Below are 18,474 nucleotides of genomic sequence, written 5' to 3' on the forward strand. Positions count from 1 at the left end.
TGCTACTGTTTATTTGGTCCACTGTGTCTTGAATGCTGTAAAGATGATTTGCATGTATCCTCTGTTATAATTGAATCTCTACCAATCCTTGGTGGAGACAATTGATACGGAAATTGCTTCTTATGAGTTGGGTAGAAAAAATTAGCTGAGACCTTATAATGCAAGAGATTGCATAATTGTAATCATGCTCTCGAACATTATAAGGTATACTGGTTGTAACGTTGCTGTACATAATTAATATCCCTTTAGTGATTTATATTGCTGCATATAATTTTGAGGGAAATGTGCCTAATCCAAACCCGACCCGATTCGTTAGCGGGTCAAAATGTCATGATCTCAAATCAACCATCTTCCAAAGTGGATCGAGCATAGCTCAAGTCCGGTTGATCTGACGGGTCGGATCAGGGCTAAGGATTTCTCGACCCGGCTCACGTGGCTGCCTTCAGGCTCAAGGCAACGGCGATACGCCATAAAGAATTATAGAATTATTTTTGTCCGTTTGATACGCATCGGACGGCCGGAAAAGCAAGCGGATGGGAATCTTGACGTGGATCTTAATTCGAACTCGGTTTTAAGATTATAACGGCATCGCCGAGGAGATGAGATCGATCGATCATTCCACGGCGAAGGGTTTGAGTCGCGCGGCAGCGAGAGAAAGGAGAGAAAGCGGGGAAGGGAAGAGGAGAAGGGGGAGGATATGCAGGGGATGGAGAGACTGCATCGGATCTTCTCGGGTGCCGGCGGTATGGGCCACCCGCCTCCCGATTCCCCTCAGCTCGACTCCGCCGAGCAGGTCTACATCTCTTCCCTCGCCCTCCTCAAGATGCTCAAGCACGGTAATGTTGTGTTTTCCAATTCTTCCTTCTTGCCCTTCTTTGATTATGATGGCGATGGTGATCTAAGATTAGGGTTCCTTTTGATATTGGGGAAACAGGGAGGGCCGGAGTGCCTATGGAGGTGATGGGGCTCATGCTGGGGGAGTTCGTGGACGAGTACACCGTCCGGGTCGTCGACGTCTTCGCGATGCCTCAGAGCGGGACGGGCGTCAGCGTGGAGGCCGTCGATCACGTCTTCCAGACCAACATGCTTGACATGCTCAAGCAGACAGGAAGGTCTCCTCCTCCTACCCTCATCTATTTCTTCCTTTCCTTGTTTCTTGACACTGGATCCTCTCAAGATATGCATGTCTCGGCATCAGATAACATTCTTTACCTGGTTTTCCGTCTCTAAATTTCCGTCATGGCTACTTTTTGGCTGCTGTTTAGCTAATCGAACAATGAATTTAATTTTTTCTTCTAAATGCCTCGAGTCTTCTACTTTGTGGGGTCTCTTCGCATTTCATTCCGCAGGTTGTTCATCCATTATTTTTTTTTGTTGGATTTGATACGGTAAAGCGAGTTTATTTCTATGGAGTAACTAGATCTTGCTTCTTTAAGGTCAGAGAAAAAAAAAATATTCGTAGATTTTGTAATTGCCATTGTGTCAAGAGGAAGCCAGTACGAGTTTTTTTTTTAGACTAGATACATCATTACCTTCTAAGTTCTATTTTGTCTAGTTTCATGGCTTTGCCTTGATTTGATACATATACGATGTTGAATGCTAAGGCTAAATCCAATTTTAATTGCCAAAATTGCTTACAAAAGAAGGGAGAGCCTAATTCATAAAGCTCCTGCCAATATGGAGCTCTGAGAGGATCAATTCTTACCCTTATAAGTAGAAGGTTTAGATCACCATGAAATTTATCAAAGTTGTTGGATTTCTAGTTGGATTAATTTATTGGATCAAAAGTTGGGTAGATCAAATTGTGACACCCCAGATGTCAAGCCTGAAGTTTTGGAGATTTAACACATCAATTTAGTCTCATGCCAGTTGTGGGAGGATATTTGAGTTGGTTTATAGAGTCCTATAGTCTAATACTATTTTAGGCTTAAATATTTTGACTTATGGTTTGGGCTAAGTTAGTATATCAGTTCTCTCATTAGGTCATAACAAAGGGTATCTGATTCGGTATTGAGCACGATGATGGACCTGAATAGGAAAGAGACTACATGTAGATAAGAGTAAAGACACATCACGACATGGAGTCATCACTAAGTTAAGCTTCATGTGCATCATGCTAGGACTTGATTTTGGGCTATGTTTTGGTCTTGACGAGGACATCAAACTTAATAAGGGGGGATCATGATGTCCAAGATGTCAAGCATTAAGTGGGGGAGATTGTGATGCTCAAGCTTGATCTCACATTGGATGTGGAAAGAGATTTGAATTGGCTATAAGGTTATACGACTCTTATTTTCGGTCTATGATTTAGACCTATTAAGCTCGTGGATCAGATATCCTATTGGATCAGATCGTGACACTTCCATCTAAATCTTGGAACTGATTCAGGGAAATCTGCGTTGGTTTACCTTGGTTGAGTTAGGCATTCCAATAGGTTGTAAATTAATTAATGTTCTTATTTGTTTTCCGGTCCTAATGCAATCTGTAAACTGAAGTCAATAGAATTCTTATTATGTCTATGACTGATTGGCTTGGATGAAAAAAAAAGGGAAAGGAGATTTTTGTTAAATTTCAAAGTATTGGTCAAACTAGTGTGTACCCCCTTGTATTTTTACTGATCTGACCATATATCAACATGTCGATTGGATCTTACCAGACAGTACTAGTCTATCCTTGGCGAATCAGTGGATATTTGCACAATATCAAACCTGTACTGGGTGGTAAATTTATTTCGTGATTTAAAACTTCTCCCACCCACTTATAACAGGAGTTTGATTCTTTCTATTTAGATAATGTCTTATTGCTCAGTTTAGCATTCTCCCACTCATTTGGAATGGGTGTCTTGTTTCCATTCAGATTATGAGAGGGAATGGGTAAGAGAAGGTAGTTGATAAGGTTGAGATGTGATCTTATCCATGATTGAGGTTGACAGGAGTTTCTCATGGTGATTGCCCTACTACCAGCATGGATTTTGTGGACCAGAACTATAATATCGACAACAGGTCTCTATTTGTTGAATCAGAACTTCCAATTGCGACAAGAGCAGTACAGTGGTAGTAGCACGAATGCTCTATAGCAGACATGTACATTGACTTTATCATCAACCCTCTTCTCCCACCTTTACTAGGTGGAGCATCATATCCAGGCCTCCCAACCCAATCAGTGATCAAGCTGCCATGGATATTGCTTATCTGATCAGCATAGACCACAATGTCTACTAATATCATATACCATGGGAGCAATACCGTTCTTGAGTTTCAGACTTATAATACAAACCTCTAGCCATATTCAACTCTCAAGATACCATGTTTTTTGTTTTAATATCAGGTGAATGATTAGATATGTACTTATGTATGTTCATTGACAGCCTGTGAATACTGAAGAGGTTATTCTCAGTCTCATGTATAATTGAACTTGTACATATATTATATTTAGCCATTTTAAATTTTTCACTCATGTTTTTTTCATGATACGTTTAAAAGTCAGTCATAAAATTATATACAAAACAAAAGGATCATATATGCATTGAAAAAGGAAAGGACCCATCTGGCACTGCAAGGTTGCACTAAGATTTTGATTTCTACATCTAGTATATTCACATTTCTGTCAACTTCTCATTTTAAATAAAGGTACCGGTAACTTTTTCTTTTCCTGAATGTTGGATTTCTTTTTAGTATACATGTCTGACTAATTCTAATATTACAGACCTGAAATGGTTGTCGGATGGTACCATTCTCACCCAGGCTTTGGTTGTTGGCTTTCTGGTGTTGACATAAACACGCAGCAGGTGTCGTCATTTCCTATTCTCCCAAGTATTTGTTGCTTTACTCTCTGTGTGTATTGCCTAATGATGAATGTGGATCTAATGGTTTGGCATGTTTATTTTTTGCTGAGTAAGCTATCTAATTTATTCTTGTTGCTATTTCTTATGGTAGTTATTGTTTTTGCTTGTCTGACTAGATCTAGAAAACTGGTAATGCCAATATGCCAGCTCTATTTTTTTGGGTTACTTTTGCCTTCACAAATGCTGGTTCATAATTTACCGATTCCCCCAGTCATAGTGTCAGTGAGTTGCTTTGATATTGATGCCTTTTTGGATGGTCTATATAATTTTGTTGACCTTCTGCAGAGTTTTGAAGCCCTGAATCCGAGGGCAATTGCTGTTGTAGTAGACCCGATCCAGAGCGTAAAGGGTAAGGTGGTCATTGATGCTTTCCGCTTGATTAACCCCCAGACTATGATGCTTGGCCAGGAGCCTCGTCAAACAACATCCAATGTTGGGCATCTCAACAAACCATCCATTCAGGTTGAATGCTGGTTGATTACTATCCTAGATCGTGCTGAGTTGGTTATCATGTTACACTTATATCTAGAAATTGTTTACCAGGCATTGATCCATGGGTTGAACCGGCATTACTATTCTATAGCCATAAATTACCGGAAGAATGAGCTCGAGGAGAAGATGTTGCTGAACCTTCACAAAAAGAAATGGACGGATGGATTGATACTTCGCCCATTTGACACCCATTCGAAAACCAATGAGCAGACCGTCCAGGTATGCAATGCGACCTTCTACCTTTGGAATATCAATTGTTATTGCAAATGATTCTCTTAGTCAAGAAAAAAAAAAAAAAAGGTGCATCATTCTTCGTCTTGAAACTGCAAGTAATTACTAATGTTGGATAATCAGGAAATGTTGGATTTGGCTATCAAATATAACAAAGCAGTCCAGGAGGAGGATGAGCTTCCACCTGAAAAGTTGGCTATTGTAAATGTGGGAAGGCAAGATGCGAAAAAGCATCTGGAAGAGCATGTCTCTAACTTGATGTCATCAAACATAATTCAGACTCTGGGTACTATGTTGGACACCGTCGTGTTTTGATAGCGGTTTCGAGTTGAGGACTTGTTTTGCTTTCAACTCAGCAAAATCATTTATCATTCCGGTTCCCTTTTGTTGCCAAGGAAAACGTTTGTTGTCGATGCCTAGTGTTTCAATGGAACATCAGGGCCTGTACTAGCAAGTAGTCTAATTGTAGTCCTCGACCAACTACGTTGCAGTGGTTATATTATTAGCACAATGTACTACTGGTTGGGTTTTTTGGGTACTATTTTGCCCCTTTCTAAGTGACCATCATAAACTATTTTTTTGGCAGTATCATGATGCCTTCTTTATATGTTTTCTGTTGCAACTGCCCATGTTGGATATGAGGTGTGAAAGTATCGACATTATCAAAACATGGATATTTAATGCCTTGCTTGTTTTAAAATAGAACTAGTCAAGATGTTGTGGCATGCGGCGCGGTGATGTGTTCGTGGACGAACACGCTACCAGATCAAGTCGAAGATGCTCGATGGAGGATTAACCCCATGCAACTTGGTCATCATTATCTCACTATAGACTCCTAATATCCGAACAATGGTACACAATCTTAAGTTCGTGTACTCTGAGAGCAGAGCTATTAAGCGACGGATAAGTAGAAACAGTGTCTGCCGTACCGAAGCGTACCGGGTGGTATGTATTGATCCGTCAGGTACTCAATACGTGGACTGCCCGGTACCGTTACAATGTTGTAGTACTACACTGTAGCACTGCTACAGTATCGGTACACCAAGGTGCACTGCTATAGTATCTGTACACCAAGGTGCACTGGTGTACCGCCCGGTACATCGGTACCGTACCGTACCGAGCCCGGGTCGAAACTCCGATACGATACGGTATAGCGGACCTTGAGTAGAAAGATTATGAAAGATCATAGAGAAAGGAGAAAAGTAGAAAGATTATGGATTTAAGAAGTAAACGTCATAAAATCATAAAAGATGATCTTTCATGTGTGTATTAAATTTATATTAAAAGAATAATTAAAGGTCATCTTGTATATTAAATTTGTATTAAAAAAATAACTAAAGGCTCAAGTTAATATCATGGTACCATATAGGTGAGTCTTATGTGTGCTCGTCAATGGATGGGACTCGGTACCATAGAATTTGGTATTTTATGTGCATTTCAACTAATCTAAGGAAACTTAACTACCAAAATCATGTGTTGATCATAGTGACAACATCTACAAAGGATGTAAATATGAAGCAATAGACAATATGATCATGAGTATAAGAGAGTATATAGGTGGGACTTCCAAGTGCACATCAATTCCTTATACTCCTACAGGAAGAGTGAACTAGTTAATAAAGGTGGTGGTATACTCCAAATACTAAAATAAGATAGAAGAACAGTGGAGAGAACTTTATAAGTCACATGCTAAAAAACTTCTTATAATAAATCGATCGAAAGTGAGAACTTCGAGTTATTACAATGATGATCAATCAAAAAAGTCAGCAAAAGATGATTGAGAGACTGACACATAAAAGTAAAGGTCCTTTTTCTTCATCAAAAGATCATTAATTATCAAAAAAGATTATCATAAATCTACCAACCTCGTATCAGAGTTAATTATTAACGAGTTAAGATAGTATTAGTAGATCAAATTTTAACTACTCAATAATACTTTTAGGAGTCAGAAGGCACGAGTTGAAGCATTTACAAAAGATTTGACGAGAAATTATTGAATGACCCATTTTGATTTTTTTTTCCTTTTTTGATATTTTGGAGTGTTTCTCACGAGTAGATTATACAAGACATAAAATAGTACAATTAGTCTCATTTTTATTTTTGATAGTATTTTTATTTTATAAAACACATAGGTTTTATAGGTAGAGCGTTATAATGCACAAGGGAAAATGGTTAAAATATTATTATTTTTATATTATCATAGACTTAGTTAATTTTGCATAAGTCATGTGGTACCCTTGCATGTCCATCCGTAAGGGGTTAGTCTCCCCGAAACCACTTATGATTTCTTAATAACCTACAAAAGAGAAGATAAGTTAAAAGAAATATTTAACTTAGGATCTCATAGGCAAACATTTCAATAAGCACTTTATAAATAATATAAATTATAAATATATAATTTGTAAGCTCTGAACGATTACATGACAAATGGTCCAAGATGATCCATCATGGTCAAAAGTATCCACATGACACTACTACATAATAAGGCAACGAACCAACCCTAGATACTATCCCAAGACCCTTCCAATCATGTGCCACCTAGGTAGCTCCTACGTACTGTGTTGGCTGACACTTTGCACGACTCTACGGAGTTAGAAAACCCCTAAAATGATTGCTTGAATGGTTTGTTTTTGAATAGTTTTACCTCTGTATAATGATTGCAAACAATATATATTTATAAGACTGAAATGATCATAAAAGTCAATCAAAATTAAGTTGTTAAACCTACTATAAGTCATATGCATGCTATGTAAAGTATAAATATAATCGAAAGATACACATATACACAATTATTACATCGAACACTCTGCTTATATATTTGTCTCTAACATTCTCCCTCATTTATTCCTACGACATTATCATCTTTGCTGAATCTCTAATCTTTATAAAGTCTCTCACTTCTGGCTATCTCAATGAGAAACCTATCGACACTAGTCTTACAAAGTTTTCTAGCTTTTGCCCTTCGGCTTTGTCTTGATACTTAGAGTTTACCTCTATATACTCCACCTTTTTAATCCATTTTTATGACTATGCACTCTCTCTTCATGAGAACAAGGGATCGATAACTCCACGAAAATCCCACCTCTATAGTACCATGACACTATCATGCCTATGGCCCTAGTATGCATAATCTTGCATCTATGTTCCTTTATTCACAATCGGTAGATCAATCTTTGTTTTGGGTAGCTAAGTCCCTTTAAACTCGTTATCGTTTCTTCATCTCTTTTGACCACCCGCTTCAGCATCTTTGAATTTTCCAAGCAGTTCCCCGTGGTCAATTGTAAGACAGACTACCCTGTGGTCCTATGCATGGCCTCCGCCATCATGCTATAGAGTTCGCATCGATTATATTCTCATTTGTATCTAGTCATACCTCTATATGATCAAATTGTATTCTTTGGACTCCTCTACCTTGTTGAATAAACTATGAACTATTCTATTAGTGCGAACACTAAATTACGACTCTTTACCAATATAGTCCCTGCTACGCCCCTCAAGGCCTAACAACGTACTAAACTTATTACATACTTTAACTTCCTACAAACGTATCATTCCCATACCGAAGAGAGTTTCAATGTTGCATGACGCTAAGTTTTGATCACCTTGGAATTGTCACAGACAGTTTATCATCCACATAGAAGCTCATGCATAAGTATTGAATTATTCGAGTTAATAATTTGAACTTACAATTGTGAGCTTTGTACAACTCTTTCAATCGCTGTGTAACTCATCCCTCCTTGAACGGTTTCATCCTTTACCAAGCGCTCTACTTGCCTTAAGCACCGTCAAATTTAGTTGCTAACATCGAGTCATAGCTCGAACTCAGTCATCCTAACCTTTATGTGCTATGTGTTTTTCTTAGCTCATTTGTTCTCGTGGTGCCTCCGTGCAAATGGTTGGTTATTCCTCTTAATGTCAATCTATGATGTCTGTTCCTTTGACAGACAATGTAAATTATAAATATAGACTCTGCAATGTAAATTATAAATATATATAATGTAAATATATGATAAAAGCTCTAAAGTGGTCTATCGTGATCAAAAGTCCTCGTACGAAATTACTATGGAGCAAGACAATAAACCATCCCTAGACACTATCATAAAAGCCCATCCAACTATGTGCCACCCGAGTAACTCCTAAGTCTTATGTTGCTTAACACTCTATACTACTTTATAGAGCTAGAAACCTCCTAAAATGGTTGTTTGGATGATATGTTTCTATATAATGTTACCTCTACATGACGATCGCATACAATCTATATTTACAATATTGAAATAACCATACAAATTTATTAAAATGAGATTGACAAGCCTACTATAAACTCTCTACTAAAACATGAATAAAACTGAAAGAAACAGATATACACAAATATTATATCAAATATCTTATTTATAAAATTATTTATGATATGGCAAAAAGTTTTAAGACGTAAAATATAGACTTCAATATATGTCTAAAGATGGGACGTTAGATCATTCGTGATGCAATTGGTATAAGCTCGAAAAACCTACCTTTGTATCAATGAAGTATTTACTCAAATATCATTTTTAACTATCCCAAGTTTCACTTCCACGATATATTTTTTTTCTCCTTATAAGTTTGTACGAGACGGTAGATGTCATGAACAGATTAATCCTTTACGAAAGAAAATATGATACACATCAAATCAATTAAGCTGATAATAATAAGTTATGGAGCCTATCAATTCTATCAATTTATTAAATCACATCACCCGTCATCTTCCAACTCAAGAATCTCATGGTAATCCTCAGAAGCCTCCAATTCAGGACAGGATTTGCAATAATAAGATCAAAGGCACATCTGTTCTCGTTCTCTTTTCTTTGATGGTAACACACAATATGGATGTCAATTCCCATCATAATCACTGTTTTCTGTCGGTAGGTCTTTTCAGATTTCATTAGGAACGTTTTCCAGAAAATTTCTAGAACACATTTTTGTTCCAACAGGTCATCGGAATCGGATACTTCGTGCAGGTCTCCCAACCCACAATGGTTTTTATCGCTGTGGGATTGAGCCGAAACATAGCTTTCGCATTTCCAGGATAAGCCAAGTAGAGGAGGAGTATCAGCAGCATAGTATAATATTATGCGTAGGTTGTATCAGCGACAGTGTTGGGCTTAATCGGGAGGATGTCGAGCAGTCATTGTTTCCACGCACCTCTTTGGATGGCATCTGTGCCTCTGATCTCATTATCTTGTTTGTGCCTTATTTTCTTAGAGTTGATCGAGTTGAATCGACCCGAGCCTACCGCTCGGTCTTATGACTGGGGATAACTTCCCAGAATCGTAGGGTGGAGTGCAGGTAATGGATCGCCGTCGCGCCGCTGGTCAACTGCCGTGAGGTTTCGCTTGACGTTCCGACGTCAACATCCCACACTCTGTGACTCGAAAGAATCTCCCAATAATTGGATGAGGAATCTAAGAGCGGTAGAGAGAAGGAAAGATCTGAATTCAATAATCGATTTAGATTTCTTCAATCTTAATTATCATTCGGTACGAGTCCAAAGCTATGTCGGTAACGATTTCCTTGTTTTATTCCGTGATTCCTTGTGACGTGTTCCCCATTTCAGAACTAAGGGAGCCGATACTTATACTGATGAGAGAGAGAGAGAGAGAGAGAGAGAGAGCGTGTATGTGTGTTGTCATTCCCAAATACGACCCATCTCGCCAGTAAAAGGTGGGGATTATAATGATGAAGATGGGAGAGATTTATCGGTGCTTTCGTGTCCGTGAAGTTTCTCTGAGCTTGCTTTCATCAGCTTGAGGTTAAAGCAAAAGGAGATGTAATGATTTCAAATCATTACTCCGAGTGCTTCGTAATTGACATCCCATCTGCATCAATGAATTATATTTGCATACAACTTATTCGAGATAGATTGAAATCTTATAAGCAAAAGCCAAAAGAATTATGCTAAATAATCTCGACTGCTTGTCGACGCCAAAGCAGCAAAGTAGGAGAGCGATGGCGTATGGGAGCGAAAAAGAATTTAGAGGAAGAAACGAGAGAGTCGGCCACCAAAATCCACAGCAGAGAGAAAGCACTGACAGCGGTGGGTACGCCACCCCCCCCTCCTTTGCTTTCGCAGCTTTTTGTGCTCGCTCACTTCCTCGTTCCCATTCGCGGCAGCGTTCGAACTACACATCCACAACTACGCGGCAGCTTTGCGATTACGTCCGATTTATTTGCGATTTGAATCGAGCGATGTGTTACGGAGGGAGTCCGGCGAGACAATTTCTTTGGTGCCGGATTCTTTGAATCCGACCCGGCAACGGAGGGTTGACGCCAAAAGATAAGGATCACGGGTTCGACAGGAAGGGCCCGGGAGCGGAGCTCCATTCGTGGGACCCCCCCCGCGTAAGGCAATCCGCCAGCTCCGGGAATCCGTGACGGACCCCACCCCCATGTGATCCATCTTCCGGGCCCACCCGCCAGCTGTGGCCTCTTCATCGACGAGACCCAACCCACCCCCGCCCAAAACCACCGTCCCTCCCGTCGCTTTGAATCCCACCAACAAAGAAAATTAATTTTGCCATCTGTACCTCCGTACCCGCTCGCCTACCTCCCTCGTCGTTGGCGAGGAGACGGGAAGCGCGTGCGGGTCGCATCCGCCTCGCATGTCCAGCTGGCGGGAACGGAAAGGGCGGGAACGGGCGACGCTGACCCGGCATGGCGCGGAGGGACTTCAAATTTCAAGAAGACTTCAAATTTCGGCGGGAAAATTCGAAACATCGTATCGTCACGCGTCGTTTGGTCACCGTTCAATTTTTCATTTAAAATATCATTGTTTACTTGCCGTAAATGGGAGCAATAATTTGCCTTCATATGAAAATGATATTAATTAAATATTAGATACTTAAGAAAGCAAACATAGTTCGATTCTAACTATATTCTACGCTCCCCATCTCGTATAATTTTAGCGGATGTGGCGCCCCTTTTATGATATCCAATTTTATATTTACCTCTGGAGTCCGGATAGAAGATATATTCTTTTTGTTTCCGAACTCTCGTAGCTGTCTCCCCGTCAGTCCTCATGTCAGACCGTGCCGTCCTTTTCGGCGGGTAGGCACGTCCTCCCCTCTCTATTTTCTATTGTTTTCATCATCATCGCTTGCTACTTTTTAGTTTTCATTGTATGGGACACCCCACAGCAGGTGATCATTGTGTAGTTTCATGGCCGGGCGGGGCGGAGGTAAACGGGCAAATTAACTCGATTTAATGGAGGAGGGTATGACGTCCGGGGAAAGGGCCCCACGAGGGTCTGTTTCCCGCAGTAGTCCTTTACGCCGAAAGGGACGGGCGCCGTTAGGCGAGACGACATCCTCCGTCAGTTCGGAAACGGAGACGGAGTCCCCTGTGGGGTTGGAGTGGGGATGAGGCAAGGATGGCGACGGGAGAGGCTCGCAGGAGACCGTCTCGTCTCCGACCCGACTAAATAACGCGGCCGATACTAAGGAATCGCCACACCCGCCACGTTATCTTGGAGATTCCAGATTCCGTTTCGAAGGCGGAGAGCGAGGCGGGCAACTGTTACGTGGCAACCACCACGACACCACACCACCGGGAAGGCAGGCCCACACGAAAGGAAGAGAGGAGTTTGTCTCCCTCTCCCATCTGGCCCAAACCAACCGGCTTTACTTTCTTTTCTTTTTTTTTTTTCTTTTTTTTTTGCCCTTTTTGTTCTCTATTTTTCATTTTTTTATATGGAGTGAATTTTTATATGATGAAATATTTTGCCCTCGTCACATGTAGAACAGTACGCATTTTAATGACCGCTTGGCTTTATTCGCACTTGGTTATGAATGTAACATAAGACGACATCTACAAATATAGCTGCGTCTTTCCTGTTGCCAAGGCGACATGCGACCCTGCTCGAGGCCAATGATACTAACTGGCATGCAATGAAATGGAGGGGCGATGGTCGTTGAAGCAACTGCGATGGTGACAGCGAGGATGGACGAGTTATCGACTTCCGTTTTGGCTAGCTGGTAGCTCCGCAGTGGGCCATCCTACGTTGACGACTAGAATAAATCGTTTGTATTATTTCATTTTTTGGTGGAATCTTCTCGATCGGGTTCTTCTTTTACTAGGAAAACGAAAAACATTGGTTTTGGATTTCTACCACGACATTAAAATGGGAGTTTATGTCAGTATTGGACGCAATAAGTAGCTACATGTTGGAATCGTTAATGTTTTAATGTTGTCTTTTATTTTAAGGGCAAAAGAAGAAACTGCTTGGAGATGTTTTATTTTAACGACCTACGACTTAGGACACGACAGAAAGAAAACACATGGCGGATCGGTGGGAGAGGAGGACGCGGATCTGTGCAACCACTGCGGTAGGAGAATGCGAAATAGGGTTTGTTGGGCACCTTTTTCCTTCTCGGGCGCCCCCACTCGATGTCTCTTTTCTGGATTTCTTAATCTCAAAGTAGAGGGAGTGTGTGCGTGCGTCGCGCTGCGGTTGTGCTGTGACCGGGACGCCCCTCAGCCCCACCACTCTTTATTGCCTACCATCGCTCAACAATCCTACTCCCCAAGCACCCTTTTCTAATACTTCGGCCCCCTTCTCCCTCCGTCTCTGCTCTCAAGAAAGAGAAAAAGGGAGGGGAAGACGAAGAGTGGAGCGACAGTAACCAAAGCCCTCCTTCCTCTTTAATTGCGCTGGCTTTTCTTTTTCGCAAGGAACCCGAGCGAGTTTGAAGGAGAGTGAGGGGAGAAGAAGGCCCACGTTCTCGTGGTTGTGGTGAGTATTAAGCGGTATCGTTTCTTCCGCAACCCGCAAACACCGCCCCTCCTGTCATCCCTCTCATCTTATCTCGTCCTTCCCCTCTCTTCTTCCTCTTTTTAGCCGTCTCTCCTGCCTTATCAACCAGGCCAAGAAGAAGCGGCGGCAGCGGCAGCGTGTCTTGTGCGATGGCCAAAGAGTTGGATGATGCAGAGTTTTGGCTACCTTCCGAGTTCCTGTGTGATGAAATCTTCCTCGGAGGAGGCAACCGCGGAAGGGACGGTAAAGCCGGCATCGGGGGAGCTTACTTCCCCGGCGAGTTTCCCCTAGGTACGGACGCGAATCTGGACTCACCTGTGGAGTCGGTGACCGGGACGGAGGAGAGCGACGAGGAGGACTACATGGCCGGGCTCACGCAGCAGATGGCTCGTTACTTCCTCCAAGATGACGAAAAAGACGCCTCCGCTGCTGCAGCGGAAGCTGCGAACAACGCAAAGGTAAAGAATCCCTTCAGTTGTCGCCAGCGACTAATTCTTGAGAGGCTTCGGGCCTTGCATCAGCTGATTGGTGGGGGTTTCTTGAAGACCATGGCCGGCTCGCCCCAGTCCACTCTGTGCGCTTGGTCCTCCGCCTCGACCAAGGGGAGCCCAAACGGACCTTCTCTGGTCTCTTCGCCGCCGTCGTCATCTCCGCTACAGCAGCAGCGCATCAGGGATCCCTGCGACCTTCTCCGTGAGGCTGCAGGACAGGTGATGCGCCTCCGTACCACCGACGATCTTGGGCGACACCAGGGCCTGAACGATGTCGGGCTTCTTAGCGTGCCAAAAAAACCAACTCCTGTGGTGACCTCGATTTCGAAGAACGCCGCCGCCGCCGGCTACTATTCCCCTAATCACGTCACCCATCAGCAACTGCAGGCAGCTCAGGTGAGCGTGACCACACCTTTTGCCATCCATACCTATTCGCCGCATTCTCTCTCTCACACTCTCCGATATGTGTCCTTTGTTAGTTCTACTACCTGAGGCAGCAGCAAGCGATTAAGCAACAGCTTTCGACAGCCTGGGGGAGGCAGAGCAAAGGTAGAGTCACCGGAGGGGGTTATGGGGAAGGCAGGTGCGGCCGGACCTTAGATCTGTCGCCCTCCGCTTGGCCGCCCCTTAGAAAACATCCTCTGCAACCTTCGCAGCAGCCGCAGCCACATCCGCCACCGCTTCCTGGATCCGGGATGAGAGCCGTGTTCCTCCACACCACGGGCTCGCGGAAAGAGTCCGCCGGCACCGGTGTCTTCCTTCCCCGCACTGCCGGCAACAAGCTGGAGCCAAAGAAGAAGACTGGTAATGCCCCGCACCGCCAGAATCTCATCATTGGATTCCCATGTCGCTGTGTTCGCGTATTCCTTTCTGTCGTTTCTTGCCAGCTTTCAATATGTTGGCCACCAAGCTGGTATTAATCTGCTGTCCCTTTGCGTTTGATGGTTCTGTTTGTGTTTCCGTGTTGGCGGAGCCAGTCTTGCCCTTATTTCCTGTCTGTTTACTGTGTGCTCCAAGTATGTCTTTCTTGGTTCTCGTTTTTACGCACTCTAAACTGTTGTTGCTATGGCGTGGTTTTGCACAGGCTGTTCAACCGTGCTCGTTCCTGACAGGGTGGTTCAAGCGTTGAACCTGAACCTTGAGGAGCTTGCAGCTCAGCCGCGCTTCCCCGGTGGCTTCGTTCTCAGCCATGGTAATTACTCTTCCGAGGCGATCGATTTATCTTCGCAAAGCTTTCGCGATTTTTTCCATCATGTAACGAAGTATGCTTTGATGGACAGATGCACTGATGGGGCGAAGCGGTGCGGTGCTCGCGCACCAGAAAAAGAACCACCAGCACATCTCACCGTCCGTCTCCGCTGCAGCTGGCGCTGCAGGTGCGGCCCATGAGGTCGGACTGCCTCAGGAGTGGATCTACTGACAGCGTCTACGTACTAGTGCCAACTTTTTACCGTAACGTAGCTTTTGGGTAGTTTTAGGGTAGGGCGTAGTAGAAGCTATGAAAACCGAAGGATATAGAATTTAGCAGCAGCGGCTGGGAAATTGTTTTGGGTTTTGGAAGGTGGAAGAGATGGATGAGCGCCAAAATCTTGATGGGGATGTTTTGGATGGTAGTGTGTGAGGAAACAATAAGCCGTGGTTCCGTTTTGGCGGAGGATTAAGGTGTGGGGATTTGTTTGTTTCGCAATAAGAAACCAGGAGAGATCTTACCTTTTGTGTTCATCTCGGTGGTGTACCCCTCACCAAGACCGCCTTAATTCTCTCCCTTTTTTGCAGCCTTCTATTTTATCTGTGTGTGGGGGGCACAGAGCACTAGAAAATGGGCTGCAGGTGTCTAACAAAATAAACGGGCTCCGTTTCGTTGTTTTGTTGTTGTTGTGCGACTCTCTCTTTGTTTCTACAATCTCTCTTATGGTTGGATAGGAGAATGTAGTAAAACCAACTGGCTTCTCTTCGACTGTACTGAATGAAGTCAAATGAAATATGGTTTGTTACCCCGAAATGAAAGTTTGCTGTTCGTGTGATACGGTGGTCAACAAATTTTCTTTATGTTATTGTAATGTGCTGTGCCCTTAGCGGCGCGGTCTTCGACGGGTTGCTTTTTTCTTTGTCCCGTCTGAAGCACTATTCATAGTTTATTTACTCCGGTGAACTTTATCGTGGATCGCGGACGGGACGGTAACAATTTCCGAGTGTTTCGCGGGTTGGTTGCTCGTGAGCGAAGCAAGCTGCGGGGTTCACCGTACGTGACCGCGCTTTAAGCGTCCGTCTTCTATCGATCTCTGCGCTTGGCCTCGGGGCTTCCGCTCGCTTCCGTTTCTTCTTTTGACTTGGTCGAGACCCTTGTTGCTTTAGGCATGGAAGCATCTCGTGACCGGTGAGGCCGTTCGCGATGTCATAAAATATTGAAGACCAACACTGCTCGTGTTGCAGGAGTGCGAGGGTGTCTCACACAGTCTCCGCTGTCGAGAGAAAAGGCGTGTGCGAAAGCTACAGTTTTCTCGATTGTTAAGAGTACGAAACATTTGTTAGATTTTAATTTCAAGTGGCCGCAGTTTTCGAGGGTATAAAAAGGGTTGATATATTTCTCCTTTAGCGGGTTACCTAATTAATTGCTTATGATGTAACCAATTAGTTGTGGGTAGATAGATAGATGTATGCTTGCTTGTATGAATAATGCTGCAGGGTAGAGGAGGATAACCTTACACTCGTGCTACGTGCTCTTCTTTACTTTGCAGATCCTCCCTGAAGTAACCCATCTACCACGCATCGTCATATCCGGTGGGATGGCGAAGTTGCTAGTGGTAGTCCCTGCTGTGGCCATTGCAACTCACGTGCTCATGAGTGCTTGTTTCGCGTCCAACAATGTCATACGGTGTGAGCACCTGCTGATTTAAGGTGAGCTGTCGTGATCCTTAAATGGGCTGCACCGATCCCGTGCCTCGGCACACGTTTGAATCCATTTGGGCTGCGCTAACCCATTTATAGATTCCAGCCATTCCTCACATGGACGTAGGCTTGAGTTGTTCGTCCCACACTACTTTTTCGTAGCCTCCAACTAATTCTGATGGTAGACTCGAGTCAGTGTTAAATCAAAAATATAATTAAAACATAAAAATTATTTGTAATATATGATTAGCTTATAATTTATTTATCTCCATCAATATTACACAAAAGACCACATCAGGCAATGACGAAAAGGAAGACAGACGCATCACGAACTTCTTCGACACGTGTGAAACGATCGTTGAGAACCCGACCAGGACGAACGCGCAACATATGACCTTATTCAAGCAAACGGTAAGCACGTCTTCACTCATACTATTACCAATCAACCGGAGATCTCGATGGACTTGACATCAGGCTTTTTGACCCCCTCCTTGGGCACCGTGACGGTGAGCACGCAGTTCTCCATGGCGGCGTTCACCTGTTCGACCTTGGCATTCTCCGGCAGGCGGAACCTCCAGAGGAACTTGCCACTGCTCCGCTCGACACGGTGCCAGGTATCGGTCTTCTCCTCGTGCTCGCGGCTGCGCTCGCCGCTGATCTGGAGGACGCGCCCGTCCTCCACCTCCACCTTGACCTCCTCCTTCCTCAGCCCGGGCAGGTCGGCCTTGAACACGTGCGCCTCCGGAGTCTCCTTCCAGTCGACGCAAGCGGCCGCGAAGGCCGACGCCTCGCCGGGTACGGTGGCCGGAGAGAAGGAGAGGGAAGTGTGGAAGGGGAAGCCCTGGATAGGGTCCCAGGCGTCGAGGGAGAAGGGATCGAAGATGCGGCCCCGCCGTGAACCGAATCCCAAGGGAGTGAGCGACATTCTTTGGTCCGATCGACGACTATTTAGCGGGAAGAAGACGACGACGGCGAAGAAGAGATGGGAACCGGAATCCCGCGGAGATATTTCTGGTATCTGCAATTTGGGTTGCGGGAAACCGACGTCGTGACACCGTCGGCTTCTTGGGCTTCATCGTGTTGCGAGGCCCGGAAGCTACCACGGGCATCCAGAACCTTCTGCTCCTGGTTTCACGTGCAGCACGCTTCCGAGTATCGTTCGTGAAATAAGGTGACCTTTAGCACAAGATGCGTTTTCCAAGTGGATCGTGACTGAGCCACCCTCGATGCCAACCAGCAGTGTCTTAATTCTTCATCAGGCAATCTTAATCAATCAATCAATCACGAGTACGTCGGGCTTGAATTCGACCCATCCGACTATATCTAATGCTTGATAAGCATCACATGACATAACCAGCTCATTGTCATGTGTACCTGACGTTTGTAACGTGTGGTCTTATTACTCGGTTCCGTTCAAAGTACATGCGTGTAGCCCTTCATTTCGCATGGAGATTCATGTACCTAATTGTGCATCAGGCTGATTTGTTCGACTTCAAGTGGTCGCGCTCAACAACAAATATATGATCCTAATCGCATAGCACTGATCCGAAAGTATGGTCGACTCTCAAGTTGCCGAGCGCGAATAAAAGAGAGGAGAAAATTACCCACTACGGTACCTTCGACCTATCCACAACCGGTCCCACTAGTTCACGAAGCGTTATCCAATTGAGATGCGGGTATCTTCTGGCAGTTTGATCGCGTAAATAAAAGAATGACTCGGATGCGCATCAGCACGTGCGGTG

At 43.8% G+C, this 18,474-nt stretch overlaps 3 protein-coding genes across 6 annotated transcripts; 2 read left to right on the forward strand and 1 right to left on the reverse strand.

Moving 5' to 3' along the window:
* Window positions 1-601: 601 nt before the first annotated feature.
* LOC103996866 (26S proteasome non-ATPase regulatory subunit 14 homolog) lies at window positions 602-5,172 on the forward strand. The gene is made up of 6 exons (XM_009417902.3): window positions 602-836; window positions 935-1,112; window positions 3,706-3,787; window positions 4,130-4,306; window positions 4,388-4,555; window positions 4,691-5,172. Exons 1-6 carry the CDS (start codon window positions 698-700, stop codon window positions 4,880-4,882), a joined length of 936 nt encoding a protein of 311 aa, XP_009416177.1. The 5' UTR covers window positions 602-697; the 3' UTR covers window positions 4,883-5,172.
* Window positions 5,173-13,084: 7,912 nt separating this feature from the next.
* On the forward strand, window positions 13,085-15,867 carry LOC103996867 (uncharacterized). Of its 4 annotated transcripts, XM_018818612.2 has the most exons (6): window positions 13,104-13,331; window positions 13,462-13,810; window positions 13,898-14,239; window positions 14,323-14,647; window positions 14,928-15,035; window positions 15,124-15,867. In XM_018818612.2, exons 2-6 carry the CDS (start codon window positions 13,502-13,504, stop codon window positions 15,261-15,263), a joined length of 1,224 nt encoding a protein of 407 aa, XP_018674157.2. In that variant the 5' UTR covers window positions 13,104-13,331; window positions 13,462-13,501; the 3' UTR covers window positions 15,264-15,867. The 4 variants fall into 4 exon arrangements, with proteins under 4 accessions (XP_009416180.2, XP_009416181.2, XP_009416179.2 ...); XM_009417905.3 differs by having other exon boundaries at window positions 13,085-13,345; window positions 13,462-14,239; XM_009417906.3 differs by having other exon boundaries at window positions 13,086-13,331; window positions 13,437-14,239.
* A 1,094-nt stretch (window positions 15,868-16,961) lies between these two features.
* On the reverse strand, window positions 16,962-17,841 carry LOC135592439 (17.3 kDa class I heat shock protein-like). Its single transcript, XM_065081892.1, has one exon. The coding sequence runs from the start codon at window positions 17,655-17,657 to the stop codon at window positions 17,175-17,177; it is 483 nt and encodes a 160-aa protein (XP_064937964.1). The 5' UTR covers window positions 17,658-17,841; the 3' UTR covers window positions 16,962-17,174.
* Between the last annotated feature and the right edge of the window lie 633 nt (window positions 17,842-18,474).

This window comes from Musa acuminata, chromosome BXJ1-9 (assembly GCF_036884655.1).
Source record: "Musa acuminata AAA Group cultivar baxijiao chromosome BXJ1-9, Cavendish_Baxijiao_AAA, whole genome shotgun sequence".
In the NCBI taxonomy this organism is placed as follows: Eukaryota; Viridiplantae; Streptophyta; class Magnoliopsida; order Zingiberales; family Musaceae; genus Musa; species Musa acuminata.